General features: G+C 35.7%; 1 protein-coding gene across 1 annotated transcript; it reads left to right on the top strand.

The window, feature by feature from the left end:
* Nucleotides 1-732: 732 nt before the first annotated feature.
* gdpd2 (glycerophosphodiester phosphodiesterase domain containing 2) lies at nucleotides 733-23,394 on the top strand. The gene is made up of 15 exons (XM_051127582.1): nucleotides 733-867; nucleotides 6,268-6,478; nucleotides 7,171-7,274; nucleotides 7,793-7,886; nucleotides 7,977-8,036; nucleotides 10,501-10,599; nucleotides 10,849-10,942; nucleotides 11,148-11,287; nucleotides 12,608-12,690; nucleotides 13,043-13,208; nucleotides 16,889-17,110; nucleotides 17,434-17,582; nucleotides 18,080-18,227; nucleotides 18,369-18,451; nucleotides 20,850-23,394. Exons 2-15 carry the CDS (start codon nucleotides 6,404-6,406, stop codon nucleotides 20,932-20,934), a joined length of 1,602 nt encoding a protein of 533 aa, XP_050983539.1. The 5' UTR covers nucleotides 733-867; nucleotides 6,268-6,403; the 3' UTR covers nucleotides 20,935-23,394.
* The last annotated feature ends 748 nt before the right edge of the window (nucleotides 23,395-24,142 follow it).

Raw genomic sequence — 24,142 nt, 5'->3', positions numbered from 1 at the left:
AAAGTAATTGAAAAGTTACACTACTTATTACATTTTAAATCAAATAACTTGTAATCTGTAACCTATTTCATTTCCAAAGTAACCTTCCCAACGCTGGTCTTCATGGACAGCCTGTCGGATCCTCCGGCTCAATACAGGTGACTTTTCTTTGGGTCTACCACTTGACAATTTTGTCACATAACTCTCAGGGTCTTTTGAGAAATGTAAAATGGCTGTCTTACTGCGTCCAATCTCGGTTGTGCGAGGCATTGCGCATGCAGCTCAACAATCCTGCCACGTTCAAAGAAAGAAAGGCTTTTTGCCTGTGCCTTTAGGAGGTCATGACAGTGTGTCTGCCTGAAGAACAATGACATGAGAGCCATATTTTGTGCGGATTTTAACTTCAAGGCTATAGTCTTAAGCTTTTGATCAGGTGATGAACAGCCTGCTTGAGTTTTCTATAAATTGCCTGCTCTCTATTTTTTGGCTCTTGCTCTTGTTTCTTCTTTTGCCATTTTGAAGCAGTACTTACAACCTGGTTACAATCCACCAGTGCAAAATGCCAATATCTGTAATGTTTCCCCTGGTCTTAAGATTTTGTTCAGGAGTGTATTGTATTGTAGGAGAACCTTTATCACAGATTTAAAAAGTTACAAACACAAATTTTCGAAATGTAGCTCCCTCTGCTGTGACTAGTGGAACTACACTGGTGCTGATCCGCACAAAGCTGCAAGGAATCTGAAGCTCATTCATTGTCGCCGCCTCATTAAAACTCAGTCCACGAGACTTAAGTCTCAGCATGAGTTGGAGTGCGCGAACTGACGAAAAGTGCTCAAGTTTAAGAGTCGGACTTGGATTTCAGAAGCCCATGCTACTTTTTTAAGAAAGGTAAGGTACCAACATGGATATTTAAAATCAGTTCGTTCTCTCGGACTAGAGCTGTTCTGATCTAATATTACGGAATGGCGTGCGAGCTGAATATCATCAGGTGTGTGTTAGACTGTCATTACAGGTGCTTATAGCATCCTTATAAGAAAAAAACGATGATTTAGGTCAACCATGCAAGCTACCATTAATAAAATGCCCTTTTTTTTTCAAAAACAAAAGTTGTTTGCAAAGGACGTGTTATCATTATCCGTATTTAAGGGAAAACACGTTTGGTTCTGTTAAATATTTACTTGAAATTGGGAATGATTTCATTTACAGGCTTTTGCAACTAAAGAAAACTGTCACTGTGAGGTCGTGTTAAACTGAATTTAACCGTAAGAACGTATTAATACCCTTGGGTTTAAAAAAAATGACACGAAATATTTCCACGATGTCACTGAACTGCATATCAAGATCTGAGGTTGTAAATTACTTCTAGAATGGGTTGAAAGCTCTCACAGTCAACATGATGATACTCAAATGCTTTATAAAGTAAGTGTGACCGAAAAAATAAATACATAAAATGATCTTATAAGGCAGAGCTTGTGTATTTGCTTTGTAATATTGTATGTTCTAAGATGGTTTTGTATCAAAGCAGTTTGAAGTCTGTAATGAAGAAACTGAAATTCAGAGGTTTCATGAAAATTATTTTCAACATTTTATTTCACAATATAGACAAGTAAATGCATTGTGCTCAACAACATTTGCCGTGACTTGGGCGTTTGATTTATGAGCAGGTTTTACATACAGTTTTGCATATAGGCTGATTTTATTTAACTTTCTTTTTACTTTCTATTTACCTTTTTTTTCAAATGGACGCTTCTTCAAATACAAACATTCCTACACCTATTGTCAATAAAAGAGGTACCTATGTGTGATGAGTACATTTATCAACAATGTGTTTTTTGTTTTGCGGCAGTTTTTATAGCAAACTTTTTCTTTCTAATAGCATAAGCTCTTAAAGTGAAAGACTGATGGATGAATGAGTGGATTTGCCTAAGTTGTAATGCTATTTAAGTTCTTCTGTGTTTTACTAAGTTCAAAATAGTTGTGAAAATAATGCATAACCCTTTTTTTAAATGACCCTGTTGAAAATGGGATATCGAGTCTTTTGGAAGTCATGTCTTTTGTTATACCTGTCTGCACGGGGTAAAAATGTATTTCCTTTTTTGCTCCTATTGCAAAACATGTTAATTGGAATTTTTCAACAAAATTATCTACTGGCATTTGGTAGTCCAGTTGAAAAAAGTGATTTAATGTGTGTATCACACATATCTGTTGACCCTGTTAAAGCAGAACATACACTGCCAGTCAAAAGTTTTTGAACAGTAAGATTTGTAATGTTTTTAAAGAAGTCTCTTCTGCTCACCAAGCCTGCATTTATTTGATCCAAAGTACAGCTATAACAGTAACATTATGAAATATTTTTACTATTTAAAATAACTGCTTTCTATTTGAATATATTTTACAAATATCATTGTGATTTCAAAGCTGAATTTTTAGCATCATTATTCCAGTCACACGATCCTTCAGAAATCGTTCTAATATTCTGATTTGCTGCTCAAAAATATTTATTATTATTATTATTATTATTGTTATTATGCTAAAAACAGCTGAGTAGAATTTTTCAGGTTTTTTTAATGAATAGAAAGTTCAGAAGAACAGCATTTATCTGACATAGAAATCCTTTATAACATTATAAATGTCTTTATCCTCACTTTTGATCAATTTAAAGCATCCTTGCTATATAAAAGTATTACTTTCTATACATTCTTTTCAAAATGGTATTAAAAAAAAGTGGCTTTTGAATGGTATAGTGTATAATGCTACAAATGCTTTTTTATTTCAGATAAATGCTGATCTTTGGATCTTTCTGTTCTTTAAAGAATCCTGAAAAAATGTACTTAACTCTTTTACATATTGATAATAATAATAATATCTTCTTGAGCATTAAATCAACATATTAGATGATTTCTGAAGGATCATGTGACACTAAAGACTGGAGTAATAATGCAGAAAATTTAGATTTGATCACAGGAATAAATTTAAAATATATTCAAATAGAAAGCAGTTATTTTAAATAGTAAAAAATATTTCAAAATGTTACGGTTTGCTGTACTTGCTGTGCTGATCAAATAAATGCAGGCTTGGTTGACCAGGAGAGACTTTTTTAAAAAAACATTACAAAAAATTAGACTACCAGTCAAAAGTTTTTGAACAGTAAGATTTGTAATGTTATGGTTTCTGAGATCTGCAAAATTTGGATGCCAACACTCTTTATTTGGCTTAGCAGTCCTACTTAATATTTAAATCTAGTTTATAAATGCATTTATACATATATTTTACTGGCCCCTAATAAATTAACATACACCCAAGAGAAAACTGTAAATGATAGAAAGTAAAGGTTTTTGCAAGACCCTTTGAATAATAATAATTCCTAGAGATTGAGTCATATGGAAAAAAATAAGTGAACTTTAAACAAATCCTACACTTAGATAACAAAGGATCATCCTACAAACACGACAAAGGATCTGTTGCCTGTCTGCTCTGAGAAATGTGGTGTGATGCAGAGAAATGGCATCCTTGAATTTTTTGAGTAAATGATGATTTTTATAGTGTTGGACATCCTGTTGAATAAGCATGACAACTTATTTAATCATGAATTAGAGCTGCAGTTGACAAAGTACTTGTTGTCTGACCTGAAATGGGGGTTTAAGTGACTTATTAAAAGTGCTGCCATACATGTCTGCTGATCTAGAACATCCACTAAACACTTGACAAGTTTCCTTTCTTCTTTGTCATGTCTGAAGAACACGTTTTTTCGGTTTTTGTGAGTGTCTCTCTAGTCAAAAAAGCTATATATAGAGAAACAATGGTTACAATGTGTGATGGTACTTTCAAATCTCAGACTGCTTTTACTCAGATAGGTGTGTATGCTTCATGCTAGAATACATGACGTACTGTCTCATGTAGGCTTCTTATCAGGAATTTCACTGACCCTTACACACTGAATACATTGGCATACTTATCAGTGAGTCAGATTTGACAGTTCCTACGTACTTGCATTAGGGATGTTTAGTTATAGTTGGCTTAACATTACCCTCCACCACCCCACAGGCATATTGACATTTACACAGTAGTGGTGTCTATCTGGCTGACAGACATAAAAGCGAATATCTTGAGTATTGAAAGTGACTTTTTGATATTTATGAATTCATAGTAATTGCATTAAGTGAAGATTTTACAAATCAAGATCTTGTGACCAGAGACAAGAAGTGGTATTGTCAGCTTTCCTTATACAAAACAAAGAAACTGTACAAATTTAGTCATTTTTACTCTTTCTGCTTCGACTGTTCCTTTTAGGGGTTGCAACAGCAAAATTGTCCTCACAAATGTAACTAATTTCTAATTTAATATATTTTAAAATGTACAGTTGAAGTCAAACGTTAACATAGACCTTGCAGAATCAGCAAAATTTTAATTATTTTACCAAAATCATACAAAATGGGGATCATACAAAATGCATGTTGTTTTTTTTATTTAGTACTGACCTGAATAAGATATTTCACATAAAAGACATGTACATATAGTCCACAAGAGAAAATAATAGTTCATTTTAAAAAAATGACCCTGTTCAAAAGTTAACCTGCTGTTCTTCTTCTTCTTCAAAAAAAAAAATCCTTCAGGTCCCACAAATTCTTTGGTTTTCCAGCATATCTGTGCATTTGAACCCTTTCCAGCAATGACTGTATGATTTTGAGATCCATCTTTTCAAACTGTGGACAACTGAGGGACTCATATGTGACTATCACAGAAGGTTCACACGCTCACTGATGCTCCAGAAGGAAAAAAAACGATGCATTAAGAGTCAAGGGTGAAAACTTTTGAACAGAATGTGTACATTTTTCTTATTTTGCCTAAATATAATATTTTTTCATTTAGTACTGCCCTTCAGAAGTTACAGAAGATACTAATGTGTTAAATTTACCCTGATCTTCACATTGAAAAAAGATTTCACCCCCAGGCTCTTAAAGGAGAAGTCCACTTCCAGAACAAAAATTGACAGATAATGTACTCACCCCATGTCATCCAAGATGTTCATGTCTTTCTTTCTTCAGCCATAAAGAACTTATGTTTTTTGAGGGAAGCATTTCTACATTTTTGTCCATATAATGGACTGGTATGGTCCCCCGACTCTGAACTTCCAAAATGCGGCTTCAAATGATGCCAAATGCAGTTGTAAATGATCCCAGCCAAGAAAAAAAGATCTTATCGAATGAAACGATCAGTTATTTTCAAAAATAATACAATTCATATACTTTTTAAAGTCAAACGCTCGTCTCGTCTTACTCTGCTTGGACTGTTTTTGTTCCGGTTCATGACAGTTAGGGTAAACTCCCATCTCATGTTCTCCCTCAACTTCAAAATCGCCTTATATCGCTGTTTTACCTTTTTTGTTGAGAGTGTTTGCACGTCATGTGTGGGGCTCTGTAACTAAAGTAGTTAAAATGAATTAATGTAAAATCCTTTAGATTAAAAAGGCTGTTTTAAGATCAGGAGAAGCATGCATTCAGCGAGATTTATCCAAAGGTTAGACTGGCACTGTGCAATTTTTATTTCTACAAATGTAAAAATACTTGTACACAAACACATACCAGTATATACTTTTTTCTCCGTCCTGTTGTGCTAACCACCTCCTTACAGAGTTGCCTTTAGCGCTTAAAACACTTATTGTTTAGACATGTTTATCTGATCGTGTGTTTCATATCCACTGAACCTAGAAAACAGAAAAATGCCTCCAGAGGAAGAGTGTCTTCATAATATTGCAGATTATATTTCGTGTTATGCACAACCTGTCAAAACAGAAGCAAAACCTTTTTACTTTCTCAGAAAAATGTTTAATATGTCATATCAGTTATTCATGTAATTTACAGTAGGAGACTTGAATTACTGTGTTCCAGCTTCTGACAACATCTGATTGTAGGATATTGTTAACACAGGTTATATTTTGATACATGTTAATCATTTGCACAGCTGTAACAGTTAACTTAAGTTGTGGAAGAACATTCCATCCTGTTATTAGAAATGAGTGATTGATATGAGATTTTTTTTTTCCAAAAGGTTGTCTTGAGATTTTCTGCTTCAGGGCTTTTGAAAGCATCGCCACTCCTTCATAATTAAATTGAACCTTTTCATACCTGCTGTATCATGTGACTTAGAGTCACCCCATAATTTTTTCTCGCCCTAATTCAAAGATTTTTAACTAAGTAAGCCAGGCATTGTGAGCTGAGTTCTGTTTTGAGTTAAGAAACAGGTTTCATTGCATAACCAACATCTTGTATTGTCTTTCCTCCTACTCAGTTTCAGGTGTGAAGCAGTGAGTCATTCCATACTAAACACCTGCATCAGTATAAAGGAGTTAACCTCACTACCTACCGGACGAGACCCCCAATTAAATTGCATACGTTCATCTGGAATCATCTGGTGTGGAAACACAATGATCTCGATTTTCCGAACCTGCCTCAGAGGAATCTACAGTTGTCATTGCAGCAGTCAGAATCGAAGACAGAATGTGAGATCTTATTCTTTACACTGCATTTTCTTATATTTTTGGACAACTGCAAATCAATGATGCACCCGTTATCTCTAAGAATTTACAGACACAGTTTTTACTTTTTTTACTCAGTTGAGAGAGGTGGAATAGTTTACCATGTCTAATAAATGTAGAACAGAATCAAAGAAAATTGTTGTCATTGAATGCCTCCTTAATGAACAATTAGCATGTAAATGCGCTCTCCTTTTAAGTGAGTACAAAGCTGTGAAGACTGATGATCATGACAGGCGGAAAAGTATGTTAATTAGTAGCCTGAATACAAAAGCAAAGCTCTCAATTATTTTGATTTGTGTCAAAAACAATTACTGCTGCATTCAGAGATTTCTAAAACCCTGTGTGGGATGCACTTGTAATAATCAGCTATCATAATAACTGCTCGCCTTAGAGATTGGCCCCACTTTTGAATATTGTATCAGTAGGCGAAACTCAACGTGAGAAGACGATGGCTGTGTGCCAGTGCCCCCCAGGCTCTCATTTGTGGCTAACCTTTGACGTTAAAGCATCACACGCACACAGGTGGAGCGTTTAGGGAAAGTTATGAGTAAACTTTTTCTTTTTAAGTGCTGATAACATTTGTTAGTGTCAGTAAATGGCATAAAGACAAGAGCTTACTGAAAAGAAGTGTGCATTCTTGCTTTGTTTGTATGTAGACGGCTTGCTGCTGGTTCTCCTTTCTGTCTTTTGTGTCCATACTTGCCCTGAGTTGGATGTACGTTTGTTTTATTGCCTTCAACGACCAAGATGATGTAAACTGGTGAGCACATAAACACAATTACACACAGGCTAATTATATGACCACATTGTACATCCTCTTGCCCAGTGTTTACAAATTCACATAATATCTGGTTGTGTCATTTTGCCATAAGTGACCCCAGACCACAATTTTTTAAAAAACTGAGACTGATGCATCATCTAAAAATAAATAAGCTGATGTATGGTTTGTTAGGATAGGTCAATATTTGGCTGAGATACAACTATTTAAAAATCTGGAATCTGATGGTGCAGATAAAAAAAAATCAAAATACTGAGAAAATCACCTTTAAAGTTGTCCAAATGAAGTTGTTAGCAATGCATATTACTAATCAAAAATTAAGTTTTGATAAATATACGGTGGGAAATTTATGAAATACTTTAATGAAACATGATCTTTGAAGTAAAATCAATCATTTTGCCCATACAATGTATTGTTCGCTATTGCTACAAATATACCCATGCAACTTATGAGTGGTTTTATGGTGCAGGGTCACATACTGCTTTATTTTCCTTCTGCAGGAAAGCCTTCAAAACATTAAAAAAATGGGTAAACTGGTACATGATAGCGATGGTTGTTTCTGCCGTGCTGGCCATATACGGCCTCCTCCTACTGGTAAGAAGAGAGCGTGTGATCCAAATTGTTCAGCTGGTAGCATTTGTAAACGATGGTTATACCAAAGAGATCATCCTTTGTTTATTTCAGGTATTTGGATTGCTACATTTAGCAATCAGAGAGCCCATGAAATTACACTGTCTGCATAAGGTACCCTTTACCATTTCAGCTTGTTTTGTTGTTTAAAAGTTTTATTTTTGCTACTTCTTAGATGCCTTTTATGTATAGATTACTGCAGTGGTTCTCATCTCCAGTTCTCGGGGCCCACTGCTCTGCACATTTTGTATGTTTCCCTCATTTAAAGGAGAAAAAATGTACAGATAATTTACTCACCCCCTTGTCATCCAAGATGTTAATGTCTTTCTTTCTTCAGTTGATAAGAAATTATGTTTCTTGAGGAAAAAGATTCAGGAATTAACTCCATATAATGGACTTCAGTGGTGCCCCCCAAATTATACTTCCAAAATGCAGTTTAAATGCAGCTTCAAATGGCTCTAAATGAACCCAGCCAAGGAAGAAGGGTCTTATTTAGCAAAATGATCAGTCATTTTCAAAACAAATTGACAATTTATATACTTTTTAACCTCAAAAGCTCGTCTTGTCTAAGACTGCATGAACTCTGTTTTTTCCCGGTTCAATACGGTCATTACAGTAATGTCAAAAAACTCCCATCTCGTTTTCTTCCCCAACTTCAAAATCGTCCTACATCGCTGCAGAAGTACCGACCCAGTGTTTACAAAGTGGACATACAAAGAAGATCAAATGCAGCAATGTAGGACAATTTTGACTTTGAAGAAGAAAACAAGACGGGAGGTTTTCGACATACCCTAACTGTATTGACCCCGATTACACAGACTACGCATGCACATCGCAGAGACGAGAGAAGACGAGCATTTGAGGTTAAAAAGTGTATAAATTGTCAATTTGTTTCGAAAATGACTGATTGTTTTGCTAGGTATGAGCCTTTTTCCTTGACTGGGATCGTTTAGAGTCCTTTGAAGCCGCATTTAAACTGCATTTTGGAAGTTCAAACATGGGGACACCATTTAAGTCCACTAAATGGAGATAATTCCTGAAATGTTTTCCTCAAGAAACATAATTTCTTATTGATTTAAGAAAGAAAGACATGAACATCTTGGATGACAGGGGGGTGAGTAAATTATCTGTACATTTTTGTTCTGGAAGTGGACTTCTCATTTAACGCACCTGATTCAGATCATCAGCTCAGTAGGAGAAAGATCCATGAACTGAACTTAGTGTGCAGATTCAAAAAATATAATAAAATGTGCAGAGCAGTGGGCCCCGAGGACTTTTTTCCCGGACACAGGCTGTCCATCCTTGTTTAAAAACTATGATACCCAAAAGAGTGAACCAACTTTTAAAGTACGGCTGTTCCACAACTCATTTTTACCACAGTAAAAACAGTTTTGCCCCTAATAAATTTATTTGAAAGTACTTGTTAAAAGGTTAGTTTGCCCAAAATGAAAATTTTGTCATAAGTTCTCACCTTCATGTCGATCCAAACCCGTAAGACCTTCATACATCTTTGGAACACAAATTAAGATATTTTTGATGAAATCCGAGAGCTTTCCGACCCTGCATAGACAGCAACGCAACAACCACGTTCAAGGCCTGGAAAGGTAAGGACAATGGCTGCATCCGAAATCCAGCAATGACTTCGCAAGCAGCTTTTGCGCACAAAGGCGCCTCACGAAACTGATATCGGAGATGCTTCTGAGGCAGCATAACGGTTTAATGATCTACAACAAAACAGAACGGGATTTGGTGATAGCTAAGCGAATATTTAATTACTATAATACTAATTTCTCGCTATAAATGACATCAACAGTGCAACACGTTGGTCAGAAACATACATTTACACACAAACAGACAACTTTCAGACGCCATCTTAATTTTTTTGCTCAACCATCACAGAATAGCGAAAGATACATCTGTGCTGCCCTCAAAAAAATGACCAGATAAAGGTGTCTTAGGAGGCAGGAAGTGAAGATAATATTGGTTTCGAATGTGCGTTGATGCCTGCCTTCCTTGAAATGTGTCTTCCCACGGCAGCATTTTCCAGTTTTCGGATACATTGATAAAATATACGTAGAACCCGTTTGCACTGTGCTGCACCTTGTTTACAAGCAGAGCAATGCACACGCATGCGTTGTGGTACTCTCGTGAATGCGCAATGAAGACTGACATGAAATAAATTTGTTTTTGTTTTCTTCATAGCTTCATAAAACTAAGGTTAAACCACTGATGTCACATGGACTATTTTAACAATGTACTACCTTCCTGCATTTTAAATGCATCAGTCGCATTGCTGTCTATACAGGGTCAGAAAGCTCTCAGATTTCATCAATAATAACTTAATTTGTGTTACAAAGATGAACGAAGGTCTTACTGGTTTGGAAAGACATAAGCGTGAGTAATTTCCTTTTTGTGGGTCTTTTTTTTCCACTTTTCATTTTTGTCCTAGTTGACCTAGTTGAGGAAACAATCTTATATTAGTTACCTTTAAAACTTTGGTAACAACTGATATCATTGTTAGTCATAGTTTGCAGGATGTTAATGAATGATCTCGGTATGTTAACTATTTTCTGTTCAGGTGTTTCTGTTTTTGGGTCTCCTCTATGTTACTTTGGGCATAGCTGGATTTTGTATACAATGGAACGATGAATGGCAAACTGTCTATATGTCATTTCAGGTAAGAATCTGAAACCAGCCTTCAACCATTTGTCATTTCAGTACTGGTACATTGTCTTTTATGTCTTTGCAACTGGTTCTCATTGTATTTTCTGTTAGCAACTCTAGTGATATTTTACACCAATAGCATGCATATCCCTCAGCATAATGTTACATTATACTGTATTTATCACAGAACTGTCACTCAGGTGTCTATATCTCTAGTTACACCACTATTGTTGTATTAAAATCCCCTCTTTGGTTTCTGTAGGCCACTGCTCCTTTCCTGCAGCTGGGTGCTGTGGTGGCTTTGACCTTAATCAGCTCGCTGGTGTTCCAGAGTTATCATACAGCTAAAACAGCTGGTCAGTGTCTCCAAAACAGCTTATAATACCTTACTCTGACTTGAATATATTCTGACAACACATGGTCTGATCACAGTTAATGTTTTTGACTGAGAATGTACTTTAATTAGCACTATTGATGCATTTAATAATGCTTTATTTCAAAATGATGTCAGTATTTGTACTGAGTATCTGAATATTTTTGTCTATGTCTTTGTCTGTGTAGCTTGTAAGGCTTTTATAATGATGACCTTCCTGCTAGTGTCTGCTGCTGTGTTCCTGTGTCCTCTTGCAATCCACTCTCCATGCATTACCAATAATCTTCCACCAAAACCCGCCCTCATTGGACATCGTGGCGCTCCAATGGTCAGTAATAATGAAATGATAACTTTCATTTTAAAACATTCATTGCCTTTGTTAAAACATGTTTACACTGGCGTGCCCATCAAAGTCTTGTTTTGCCTGTTTGTTTATATCGTTACTGAACTGCGTGAGGACTTTAACATTATTTTATGATTGCCACAAGATGAATCATCTGCTGTAGTTTCTGAATCCGTTTAGGATTATGATGATTATGGCATTGTTCCCAGGTTATAAGCTATCAACTTGGGGCAATCTAATTTATTAGCATGTCGGTCTGTTGGAACATTTTTCAAACATTAGCAATTATAGATAAAATAATCACTGTAAAAAACATTTACAGTGATTGCACAACATAGTCCACATCCAGAAATATCTTTTATATAGCAGGCTATATACAATTCATATACAGCCTGTAAAATTCCACTGGCAGGGAAGGTGGAGGAGGTGTTTTGACATCTGAATCTCTATTGGTTTGATGTTCCTCAGCTCACCAGGGCGACTGGAGGTTAACCGTGAATAAAAACAGAGGCATGTGAAGAACACAGATGTTACAGCGTTTGAATTTTGTTTAAACAGGTCATGGAAACCTGAACATATTAATGTAGTAAAATAATGGTCTCTGGCAAAAAAGCCCTTTTAAATGTGCGTGTTTTTTTAAGTTGTTAAATATTAAAATAATGAAATCATGTGCTGTGGTAACACTTCTATTTTATTTTATTGTGTATATACTATATACTACATAACGGATTAAAATATTTTAACGCAGTTAGTGCACTGGCCCCGCCCCCAGGCCTGTACGTCATCTTGTAATCATGTGAACCAATGATTCATTTACTTCATTCCTGAATGAATCAGCCGTTTGAACAATCCAATGAATGACTCATAAAGACATTTACCTCCACTTGCTGGCAGATTTAGTTTCTTGTAAAGAGTTTCATTTCATACTACTACTACTACTACTACTAATAAAAACATTGAAGGAATAGTTAATTTATTTCATCATTTACTCACCCTCATGTTGTTTTAAACCTTTCTTTTGGAACATAAAAGAAGGTATTTTGAAGACTGTTGTTAACAAAGCTGTTTTGGTTACCAATTAGGTTTGTACATTGTATGAACAAAAAATACTGAGATGTTTCTCAAATTATCTTCTTTTATGCTCCATAGTTTACGTTGCAGCCTAAATGTTTATGTGTGATAAATTCTATGTTGAATCAAATAAAATATTTATTTCTAAAGCTACAATTTGTAATTTTATTATTTTTAAATTATTATTATTTTTTAATGTATTTTATTTATTTATTTATGTTTTTTTTTATGTAGCTGGCTCCAGAGAACACCATGATGTCATTCAGAAAGAGTATAGAGTGTGGCGTGGTGGCATTTGAAACAGATGTGCAACTCAGGTGACAAGATTATTCCATTTCTTCTATTTGTTTGTGTTGTGTGTGTGTGTGTGTACCTGGTATTTATCACATTATGGGGACCAAATGTCCCCACAAGGATAGTAATACCAGTAAATTTTGACATTGTGGAGACATTTTCACGTCCCCATGAGGAAACAGGCTTATAAATCATGGAGAATGAGTTTTTTTGAGAAGTTTGCACAGTCTCAGGTTTAGGTGTAGGGCTGGTGTAGGGCGATAGAAAATATGGTTTGTACAGTATAAAAACCATTATGCATATGTAATGTCCCCATAAAACATGGAAACACAACGTGTGTGTGTGTGTGTTTACTCCTCTTGTCTATTTTTTCAGTAAGGACATGGAGCCTTTTCTTATGCATGACACTGGTTCAAACTTTCTGCTGCGAACCACTGATGTGAAGACGAAGGAGGAATTTTCAGGTCGAGATGGGGACACGCACAATAACTTCACTTTGAAAGAGTTAAAGACTTTAAATGCAGGCGAATGGTTTGCAAGGGTGAGGACAAAGAATTGTTTTTCGTATTTTATCTGTAATTATTTTCTGTATTTTATTTAAGCTTTCAATTATATATAGCTTATATGTAGTCCAACACATTTAACAGTTATTGCTGTTATGCAACAATAGAAATGTAAAACAGAATTAATTTTACAATTTATTACACGATTATACACTGCTCAAAAAAATAAAGGGAACACTAAAATAACACATCCTAGATCTGAATGAATGAAATATTCTTATTAAATACTTTGTTCTTTACATAGTTGAATGTGCTGACAACAAAATCACACAAAAATTATCAATGAAAATCAAATTTATTAACCCATGGAGGTCTGGATTTGGAGTCACACTCAAAATTGAAGTGGAAAAACACACTACAGGCTGATCCAACTTTGATGTAATGTCCTTAAAACAAGTCAAAATGAGGCTCAGTAGTGTATGTGGCCTCCACGTGCCTGTATGACCTCCCTACAACGCCTGGGCATACTCCTGGTGAGGTGGTGGATGGTCTCCTGAGGGATCTCCTCCCAGACCTGGACTAAAGACATGATGTCCCAGATGTGCTCAGTTGGATTCAGGTCTGGGGAACGGGTGGGCCAGCATCAATGCTTTCGTCTTGCAGGAACTGCTGACACACTCCAGCCACATGAGGTCTAGCATTGTCTTGCATTAGGAGGAACCCAGGGCCACAAGGGGTCTGAGGATCTCATCTCCGTACAGTCAGGCTACCTCTGGCGAGCACATGGAGGGCTGTGCAGCCCTCCAAGAAATGCCACCCCACACCATTACTCACCCACTGCCAAACCAGTCATGCTGGAGGATGTTGCAGGCAGCAGAACGTTCTCCACAGCGTCTCCAGACTCTGTCACGTCTGTCACGTGCTCAGTGTGAACCTGCTTTCATCTGTGAAGAGCACAGGGCGCCAGTGGCGGATTTGCCAATCTTGGTGTTCTCTGGCAAATGCCAAACGTCCTGCACAGTGTTGGGCTGTAAGCACAACCCCCACCTGTGGACGTCAGGCCCTCATACCACCCTCATGGAGTCTGTTTCTGACCGTTTGAGCAGACACATGCACATTTGTGGCCTGCTGGAGGTCATTTTGGAGGGCTCTGGCAGTGCTCCTCCTGTTCCTCCTTGCACAAAGGCAGAGGTAGCGGTCCTGCTGCCGGGTTGTTGCCCTCCTACGGCCTCCTCCACGTCTCCTGATGTACTGGCCTGTCTCCTGGTAGCGCCTCCATGCTCTGGACACTACGCTGACAGACACAGCAAACCTTCTTGCCACAGCTCGCATTGATGTGCCATCCTGGATGAGCTGCACTACCTGAGCCACTTGTGTGGGTTGTAAACTCCGTCTCATGCTACCACTAGAGTGAAAGCACCGCCAGTATTCAAAAGTGACCAAAACATCAGCCAGAAAGCATAGGAACTGAGAAGTGGTCTGTGGTCACCACCTGCAGAACCACTCCTTTATTGGGGGTGTCTTGCTAATTGCCTATAATTTCCACCCGTTGTCAATTCCATTTGCACAACAGCATGTGAAATTGATTGTCAATCAGTGTTGCTTCCTAAGTGGGCAGTTTGATTTCACAGAAGTGTGATTGGAGTTACATTGTGTTGTTTAAGTGTTCCCTTTATTTTTTTGAGCAGTGTATTATATTATATGATAATATTATCACAATCCCATTCTCCAGTCACTGTGCCTGTCATCTCAACAGCACTACATTTCCCATAACCCTCTTTAGCCATTATCTGCACATCCTAATTAATACACACACCTGTCAGCCATCACCCATATCATCAGTTCTCTTCACTTCACTCACATAGCTTGTGTGGTCTCATAGGGCTATTTTCTTCTTCTTTCTGTACTGGACTCCCTGTATTGGTCTACACTACTCACATTGGATTAATTGCGTGTTATCCTTTCAGTCTTCAGTGTCTGTCACTTTTCTGCTACTTCAGCCATGCCTGCAACACAAAGACTGTTATTCCTTCAGCTAAGTGCTTTCAGTCTTTCACTGAACTCTTTTACTCACCTGTTTGCTCCATCAGCTTATCTAACATCTCTGTTAATAAAACCTGGTTGTGCAGGTTATTTCAAATCATTTTCTGTTTGTGTGACATCTATTGTATTCTATAGAGTGTTTTCACATTACGTCATCAATCCAGAAGTCGGCCATTGCGGCGGCATTGAGTGTAAACAATGCCATTGAACCGAACTCACGTATAGGAAAAAATGAAGAAACGAAAGTAATTCGAAGGAAAGGAAAGGACGTGATGTGTGGCCAAGTATGGTGACCCATACTCGGAATTTGTGCTCTGCATTTAACCCATCCAAGTGCACACACGCAGTAGTGAGAAGTGATCAAACGCACACACACACTGTGAACACACACCTGGAGCAGTGGGCAGCCATATTGCTATCGCTGCACCGCCCGGGGAGCAGTTGGGGATCAGTGCCTTGCTCAAGGGGCTCACCTCAGTTGTGGTATTGAGGGTGGAGAGAGCGCTGGTTATTCACTCCCACCACCTTCAATCCCTGCCAGACCTGGGACTCAAACCCGCAACCTTTCAGTTACAAGCCCGACTCCCTAACCATTAGGCCATGGTTGCCTCACTATGTCAGGATAAGAAATAGAAGGAAAAACTACCGGGTCATCAGTCCGCGATAACGGGGGCAGATCGTACGGATGTTTACCACCTATTACAGGGCTGGACAATATGGACTGCCCTGTGGCCCGTGCAAGTCGTACATTCACTGCATTGCATTCGTGTTCCAAAATGTAATTTGTGTGGAAATATTGCGTTATTATTATATTTAGTCTGTAAAATGCCGTTTACAGCTGAAGACAGACATAAAAAGGAGAATATACTGTAGCAGTCAGATCACTCTCACTGTTCACGATGCACAAAATATTGGAAGAAACCCATAATAATGAATTGGGGGTAGGAGTTTATATGAATTTGTCTCTGTAGGGAACTATCTGTTTTCAGAAAAGTTTACATGGCATTTTCTTTTCATCTAGCATCTGTATAACGCATTATAAAGCTGCATAGCGCAGCTTTGTGTACAGCAGTAATCAAGGAAACGCTATCGCCGCTTAGTGTTTAGCCCTGTTTTAACTTTAGTTTGTCAAAATAAAATGACCTTTCCAGCTTACTGAGTCCTTCTCCATATGCTTTGGCAGCTTCCACACATTTTTCGTGGTTTAAGCAGCATAAATTAGTAGAACAACATCTTCAGTGGTACACTAACCGTGGAATCAATGCTTCTGTTTACATATGAGTATCGCCGCAATGGCCGCACATCCGGGTAACTGACCAGAACGTGACGTCGGTGCAAACCCTCTATTCTATTCTATTCTATTCTATTCTATTCTGTTATTTAAGATTTGTTGTAAAAACAGCTTGTGCAGTTGAATGCAAACTAGATCAAACAGCTTAAGTTCTTCATACCTCACAGGCAGCATGAGAAGGAGTATCTGTTGATTAGAGTGAATAACCTTGAAGTAACCTTGAATAACCTTGAATAACCTTGAATAACTGAGGTTGCCGTTGTTGAGCTGGAAACCAAAAATGGTTTCACTTTGCATTTGATGCTCAGATGTTTTAGTTCTTCAGCAGTGTGACGTCAAAATCACAGTTTTGTTGAAATAAGATCTTTTGATTTTAAAATACAGACAGATCCATTTCAGTCAGTGTCATCGCTCTCAAAAGAAGAGAAGATGGAGGCTAACAACCAGACAGTGCCATCTTTTTTTGAGCTCTTACTCATGGCCAAAAAACATAATATCTCTCTCATATTTGACCTAAAAAATGAGAAAAACTCGACAGGATTCCACAACAGTGACTCTTACTACGCCACCGAAACGATCAAAGAATCAGGCATATCACCAGAAAAGGTAATATTATCATATGCAATGGGTCCAACGTCTTTTAATGTAATATTTTTCTTCTATTTTTCAGAAATTTCTAATTATGCCTATTTTTCATATTTTTCCTTTTGAATGTCAGAATCCTAAAACATTTTGTTTTCTTCTAGCAGTGCTATTTTAGTATTCTTTATATGCAATGATAGTATTTATTATTTGTTTTTTATTTTAAATATTTCTATTTATACCTTTTTGATCTTCAGGTTAGGTTTAGCAATTAGACAACATTTCTAATTTTTGTGTTTTTGAGTTTAATGTTACGATTAAAATGTTATTTTGCGTATCACTTTCAGATATGGTGGCTTCCTCCAGAATATAGACACGACGTGAGAAAAGTTGAACCAGGGTTCAGACAGGTGTATAATACTAGATCCGACATGGAAGCGGATAATGGAAGCTTTCTGAATGTGAAATATAGTTCATTGAGTACTCGTAATATAAGGTAAGTGTTGGAGGACTGATGCAACTTATCTGACATGCGGAGACATGATGCCGCTGTCATTACTGTTGGTATGATCTCACAGCCTTAGGGAATGTTCTCATAGGGTTTTATTTTCTTGCAAAGGTGACAGAAATGCTGTGAAAAATGATCTGTAACTTAAACTTGCTAATGTATCTTCTAATGATTATAGTAGCAGGAATGCGGAGTTACCAAAATTCAACACATGTTGATTGATGAAACCTTTACCAGACACTACTGTGACTGGTTGGGTGCACCTGTCATTTTATAACTTTAACTGGCAGTAAAGATTATGTAAGATAAAAATTAAGCAAGAATGGCTGATGAATTAGACTCTGTGTTATAACGATCCTGCCACTCCTGTCTGTTGTGCAGAAAAAAACGGCTTGTTGCAACCTGTCTAAAGGTCGCTGATATGGAGCCAAACACAAGTAAATAGAAAGAATATTTTTGACATTTGTTTTTATTTCTCTGTACAGTGAGCTGCGGGAAAAGAATGTGTCCGTGAATCTGTGGGTTGTGAATGAGAGCTGGCTCTTCTCATTACTGTGGTGCTCTGGGGCCAGTTCAGTGACCACCAATGCCTGCCACATCCTCAAAAACATGTCTAAGCCTGACTGGCATCTGGTAAAAAAATCTTTTCACCTATCACTTTCTTTTCTGCCATAAAAGAAAAGCTGTTTTTCCATTTAGAATTCACATGGGCCTGTCTGAATATGTAACTCTTTTGTGTTTGTGTTTGAATCTCTTTGCACGAAACAATGAAAGGAGACAAATATCTACATGGGAATATGGATTTCGGCTGATGTAACAGCATTGGTGTTCATGTTTGGCTTGTTTCTTTGGCAAAGGTAAGCAACGAAGCTCATTACTTTTCTAATATTAATAGTGTTTGACAGAATTTTGCTTTTTGTTTTCCCATTTATAATACAGTTGTAAAAGGTATTAAAATTGTTAAACCAGAAGCAATTGATTATTTTATAAATGTAAATTATTATTGTGTGTTATAAATTGTAATGTTGGTTAAATCAGATTGTTAAGGAGACAATATAAATGTATTTTTAATATACATATACATTTAGTGTGTATTATAAATGGTAGCCTAAGTAAAATTTATTGCAAGCAAGCTAGCTGGTGCTAACTCTAAAGGTTAATTCCCAAGAACTGTTATTCCCAAGAAATGTTAATCCCACATAATGTCAAAATTCATACAAAATTCATCATCATCAAAAAATAAAAAAATGAAAATTCCAACCCAACTCAAATTGTTGATCATGACTACAGTATAAAAAATGCTGGGTTAAAAACAACTCAACAGGTAAATATTGGACAGAACACATTCTGTGTTGGGTTAAATGTATTTACCAAAAATGCTGGGTTATTTTATCTAAGTCGACTGTTGTTTTAAAATTATATTGCTGGTTTAAAATGGACTGAAACTTATAAAAACACACACAGAATTACTTGAGGCAACAGCAATAATCAAAAGATGAACATGTATTATTAAGCAAGAACACATGGACAAAATACAAGACAAATTGAATTTATTTGGGTGAATACTGCATAGTTTACAATATTACATACATTTAAATTTGTAAACTCGCATTTTAGACATTTGTAATGTAACATTTAAAAGTAGAATTTAAATTTTAGTGTATTCAATCATTCTCTGTAATCACTTTTTACTGAAAGATGCCGTGTGACTGTCTCCAAAACCTGCCGGTAAACAAACAGTACTGACATTAGAGAACATATTTTACGATTAAACTCAGTACAGTAACGAATAAAATCTAGTTATTTTATGCAAGGCAAAAGGCATTTCCGTCCTGCGAAACATCCGTTGCTAATGCAGCTGACTGATAGGCCTTATGTTGCTCTGCTGTAAAATAATACAATTTACAGCACAGTACAGACTTTATAAATAAAATAAAATGTATATAAACCTTTATTTTGCTGAAGAAGTGCAAATCGGCAGCCCAAAACTGGTCTCTCTTGTAGAGGACTCAAAAAGCCAGTGCTTTGACTGACTGTACGCAGACTCAGACTGGGTTGTTCTGTGTTGCCAACTAATTTTCAGGGGGAAGTTGCTGAAGGAACGTGGTTTGTTGCTAAAAATTTGCTTGATGACGATGTGGCACTGCATTAAATTTAAGCAAAAATATATATAGCCTATGTATATAATATATAGCCTAGCCTAATTTATATTTGTTCGTAACGTACTATAATTAAATATAAATAACCGTATTTTTTAAATACAACATTGAATTATTGAACATTTATGAACAATTTAAGTTAGAAAACTAGTAAAAATATACATTATGTGCAATTATGCTACACTCCAAGAATAGTCTGTAAATATAGGGCACAATCTGCTATGTAAATATGAAGGAATTTTCCATATTTTTTTTTCACAGGAATTTTTTTACCTGCATTTTAAATTACTCATTGTATTTTGTGTTTTTGGGTTACACAGTTACAACAGATAATGGATAACGGACAATGTCCTGGAAAATTCCTAGTAACTTTTGCATTTTTCTAGATATTAGCTACTAACGGTATATAAGAAATGAACAATTATTTAATTATTATTATTATTATTATTATTGAAATGCACAACTGCAAATAGCAGCTAAATTAATTGATGTGATATGTGTACTTTGATTTCCTCTTTTTGTATAATTTAGATGGACAATGTGTGCCTTTTTTATCATTTGAGTCACTTATCAAAGGTTGTTAAAAGTTGCCAAATACATTTTAAAATAGCTAAATTTGTTGCTAGGTGCTTTTGGAAGAAAAAGTTGCTATGGTAGTGTGAAAAGTTGCTAAATTTAGCAACAAAATTGCTAAGTTGGCAACACCGGGGTTGTTTAGTCAGAAACAGGCTTAAAAAAAATAGAAAAAAATAACCCAGCGTTACAAATGCCCCAGCACCTGGGTAAAAAAATAATAAAAATAACCCAATAAAATGACTCAACAAGTTGAACCCAGCATTTGGGTTAAAAAAAAAAAAACCCAGCACCTGGGTAAAAATATTTTTTAAAAACCCAATAAAATGACCCAGTGGGCTGGCATTTGGGTTAAAAAATAACCCAGCATTTTTTCTATGAGCAATTATTTATTTTAGGACTTTTAGGAGATAAAACCTTTTCTGAATTAATTTAGTAAAAGTAGTCAAAAGCACCATTAACTGAAGAGTCACTCAAATATGTTATGATTATAATGGACATTTTTCTCTTCATTTGTGAACAGGAGGAGGAACGATGTTTTTCATCAAAATACACACGAGAAAGGTGTCCCTCTGCTTCCTCACACAATGCTGCCATCGTCATCATGAGAGGGAATTTTCTTGTTTCATTTTTTGAAGGACTGTATGTGGACATCATAAGAAAATCACATCATATTATATGTAGTAAGCAGTACATTTATTTGATGTGATTTTTTTGGTGATTATTGATATACAAATTTCTATATATTTCATATCATTTCCTCATTAGGGCAGCATTATTGTGCAGTGCTGCCACCCCTTGACTCAGTTGTTTTGCAACACCAGAACTGTAACTTTTCATTTAAATATGACAGTACTTTTTATAGAGGTTGTTTACTTATGTGACACATTGTGAGACTTTAAAAAACTTTAAACCCACTAGAAGTTGAACCCACTTTTTAAGTGTCTTTAACTGCTATGCACTTCATTCATTTTAATCATTTGATGCAATGCACATATCGTGTTTCTGTAGTTTTGACCTTACTGTTCAACCCACCTGTAAAGCTAAGCTTACCACCGAACCGTATCCAGTGTCAATAGCAGAAAAAGTGCTTTGCAATGCAACATGAGCACAATAAGTACACTGTACCTACAAATTAGGTTTTTCTACATAGTAGTTAAAGAGATCTAATGTTAATATGAACAAAATGTTTATATGTAAATATTTTTATTGGTTTTTATATTTTTTCTTTTCCTTTTTTGATAAATAGGCATTCAAGACAAATTCAGAAAGAGTTGGTTTAAGTATAACTGCATTGTTGTGTGTGCATTTTTTTTTTTTTTTTTTAAGAGGTTGGGGGATCAAGGTAAGGTATGAAAGGTATGGGGGATCAATGTTGGCTGGTTATAAGAATTGACTGGTACAGGGTACATTTTGGGCTCATAATATTTATGTATTTTTTTTCATAGTATTTGACTCACATGGGAGTGGGTTGGGATGGGAGACATTTTTCATTTGTTGTTTATTTTGGATACCTTTGATTAATTATGCTTTTCGGCTAACATCATTTAAAGCTAATATAATAATTTATGATATATTATTACTTTTCACAACTTTTGCAATCTTTTAAATAAACATTAGAGAGATTATATATGTTGTTTTGCTTTTTAAAGTGCCTGTTTATACCCATTATGGTTTCCACATATTAAGTCTGGAGGAACTAAATTTAATTTTTCAAGAATCAGCCACTAAAAATCCCATATTAATTGAACAATAACTTTGTCCGAGCAATTAACTTTGTCCATATTGATTAAATAATAATAAGTTATTGTTATTGATATTACATTTGGTTCCTGCAGTCCTAAATATGTGGATAGCATAAAATGTACACTATCAGTCAAAGGTTTTTGAACAGTAAGATTTTTATTATTTTTTAGTCTATTCTCCTCACCAAAAATCTTTTTCACAATTTTAAATAACTGTTTTCTATTTGAATTTATTTTACAATGTAATTTATTCCTCTGATCCAATTTAAATTTTCAGCATCATTACTCCAGTCTTTAGTGTCACACGATCCTTCAGAAATCATTCTAAAATGCTGATTTACTGTTCAAGAAACATTTATTATTATTAGCAGTATTTTTTATTATAGAATTTATTATTGTATGTTTATTTGTTATAATTATAGAAATTAATACTTTTATTGAGCAAGAATGCTTTAAATGGATCATAAGTGCTGATAAAGCCATTTATAATATTACAAAAGATTTCTATTTCAGATAAATGCTGTTCTTCTAAACTTTCTATTCATCAAAGAAACGTGAAAAAATTCTACTTGGAATTGTTTTCAACATAAGAATAATAATCAATAATAATAAATCAGAATATAAGAATGATTTCTTAAGGATCATATTACTGGAGTAGTGATGCTAAAAATTCAGCTTTGAAATCACAGAAATAAATTAGATTTTAAAATATATTAAAATAGAAAACAGTTATTTTAAATCGTTAAAAAAAAAATTAAAATCGTACTGTTTTTGCTGTACTTAAATACAGGCTTGGTGAGTAGAAAAATATTCTTAAAAAATAAATAAATAAAAATCTTACTGTTAAAAACCATTTGACTGGTAGTATATAAACAGGCACTTTGAGGAGCAAAACAAGATCTAAAGTCTTCCTAATGATTATTTAAAAGATTGTAAAAGTTGTGAAAATTAACAATATATCATACATTTTTATATTAACCATTATCTGTTAAGGTTTAGGTTTTATCTGTTAACATTTCCATCTTTTCCGTTTGTTGCATCCCTCTAAAAACCGTAGCCTTTCAACACTGTGCCAACCAACCACACAACCTGAGCCACAAGTGCACAAAAAACTCCAGTCATGATTGTATTTTTTATAAGGATATATATTGTGACATTAAATGTGAGATCTTCATCAAAAAAAACGACAAGCTAACCCTGCACTGCTTTACCACAGGCTACTGTTATGCTTGTTTTTAATGTGAATTTTTTGGTTTACAGATGAGAAAAGATGTTGTTGTTTTGTAATTAAGTCTTTTTTATTTGTATGATGAAATTTAATAAAATAAAACAATAAAAAAAAATTCTACATCATCTTTCTAAACAAGCTTCATGTCACCAAGCAACGCTCAGACTAAACGCAGGTCTGGATTAGCATATGTGGGTGGAGCGGAGCGACAGAAAAGATTATGCCATCAAGCATTCTGTAACCAAATCCACTCCGGGTTTTCATTTGTCCAATGCGTTCAGGGCGACACCGACGTTATAAAACAACACTGAGGAAAAACGTCTACTATCTAATCACGTTAGTAACTAATATCATGTACAGTCCTTACTGTTAGAAAAGGCCGTTTGGCTTTTTCCTATCCCGTCGAAGAAGTTTCCTCTTTTCTCCAGAAGGTGGCGCGCGGCACTTCCGAATAATTATTTCAACGGTCAAACTTGCATCACCCCTTTCTGGCAAACAGGGTAATATGTTTTTCGATAGATTGACGAAATCAGGTATATTTATTGTGATAATTTTGTATATGTTTTCCTACCTTTTCCCTTTGCTAGCCACAAGTTAAAACTACATATAGGATTAGCGTTCGCCAACATACAATGTTTTCCCTCATAAAGACACTCATTAATAAGCTCTGTCATCACCTATCTACAATTTACATGTGGATGAAGGATGAGTAAAACCCCGTTACTGCCGACCGCCCTCCAGTTTTATTAGCTTCCCCTCAAAACTTCCCAATGCTGGAGCCAAAAACAGATAACGGGAAGCCGCGGCGCTTCACACTTCGCACTACTTCCACAACAAGCATCT

The sequence above is a fragment of the Labeo rohita genome, chromosome 14 (genome assembly GCF_022985175.1).
Source record: "Labeo rohita strain BAU-BD-2019 chromosome 14, IGBB_LRoh.1.0, whole genome shotgun sequence".
In the NCBI taxonomy this organism is placed as follows: Eukaryota; Metazoa; Chordata; class Actinopteri; order Cypriniformes; family Cyprinidae; genus Labeo; species Labeo rohita.
The sequence above is the reverse complement of the archived record's forward strand: the minus strand, read 5'-3'. Positions and strand labels throughout refer to the sequence as shown.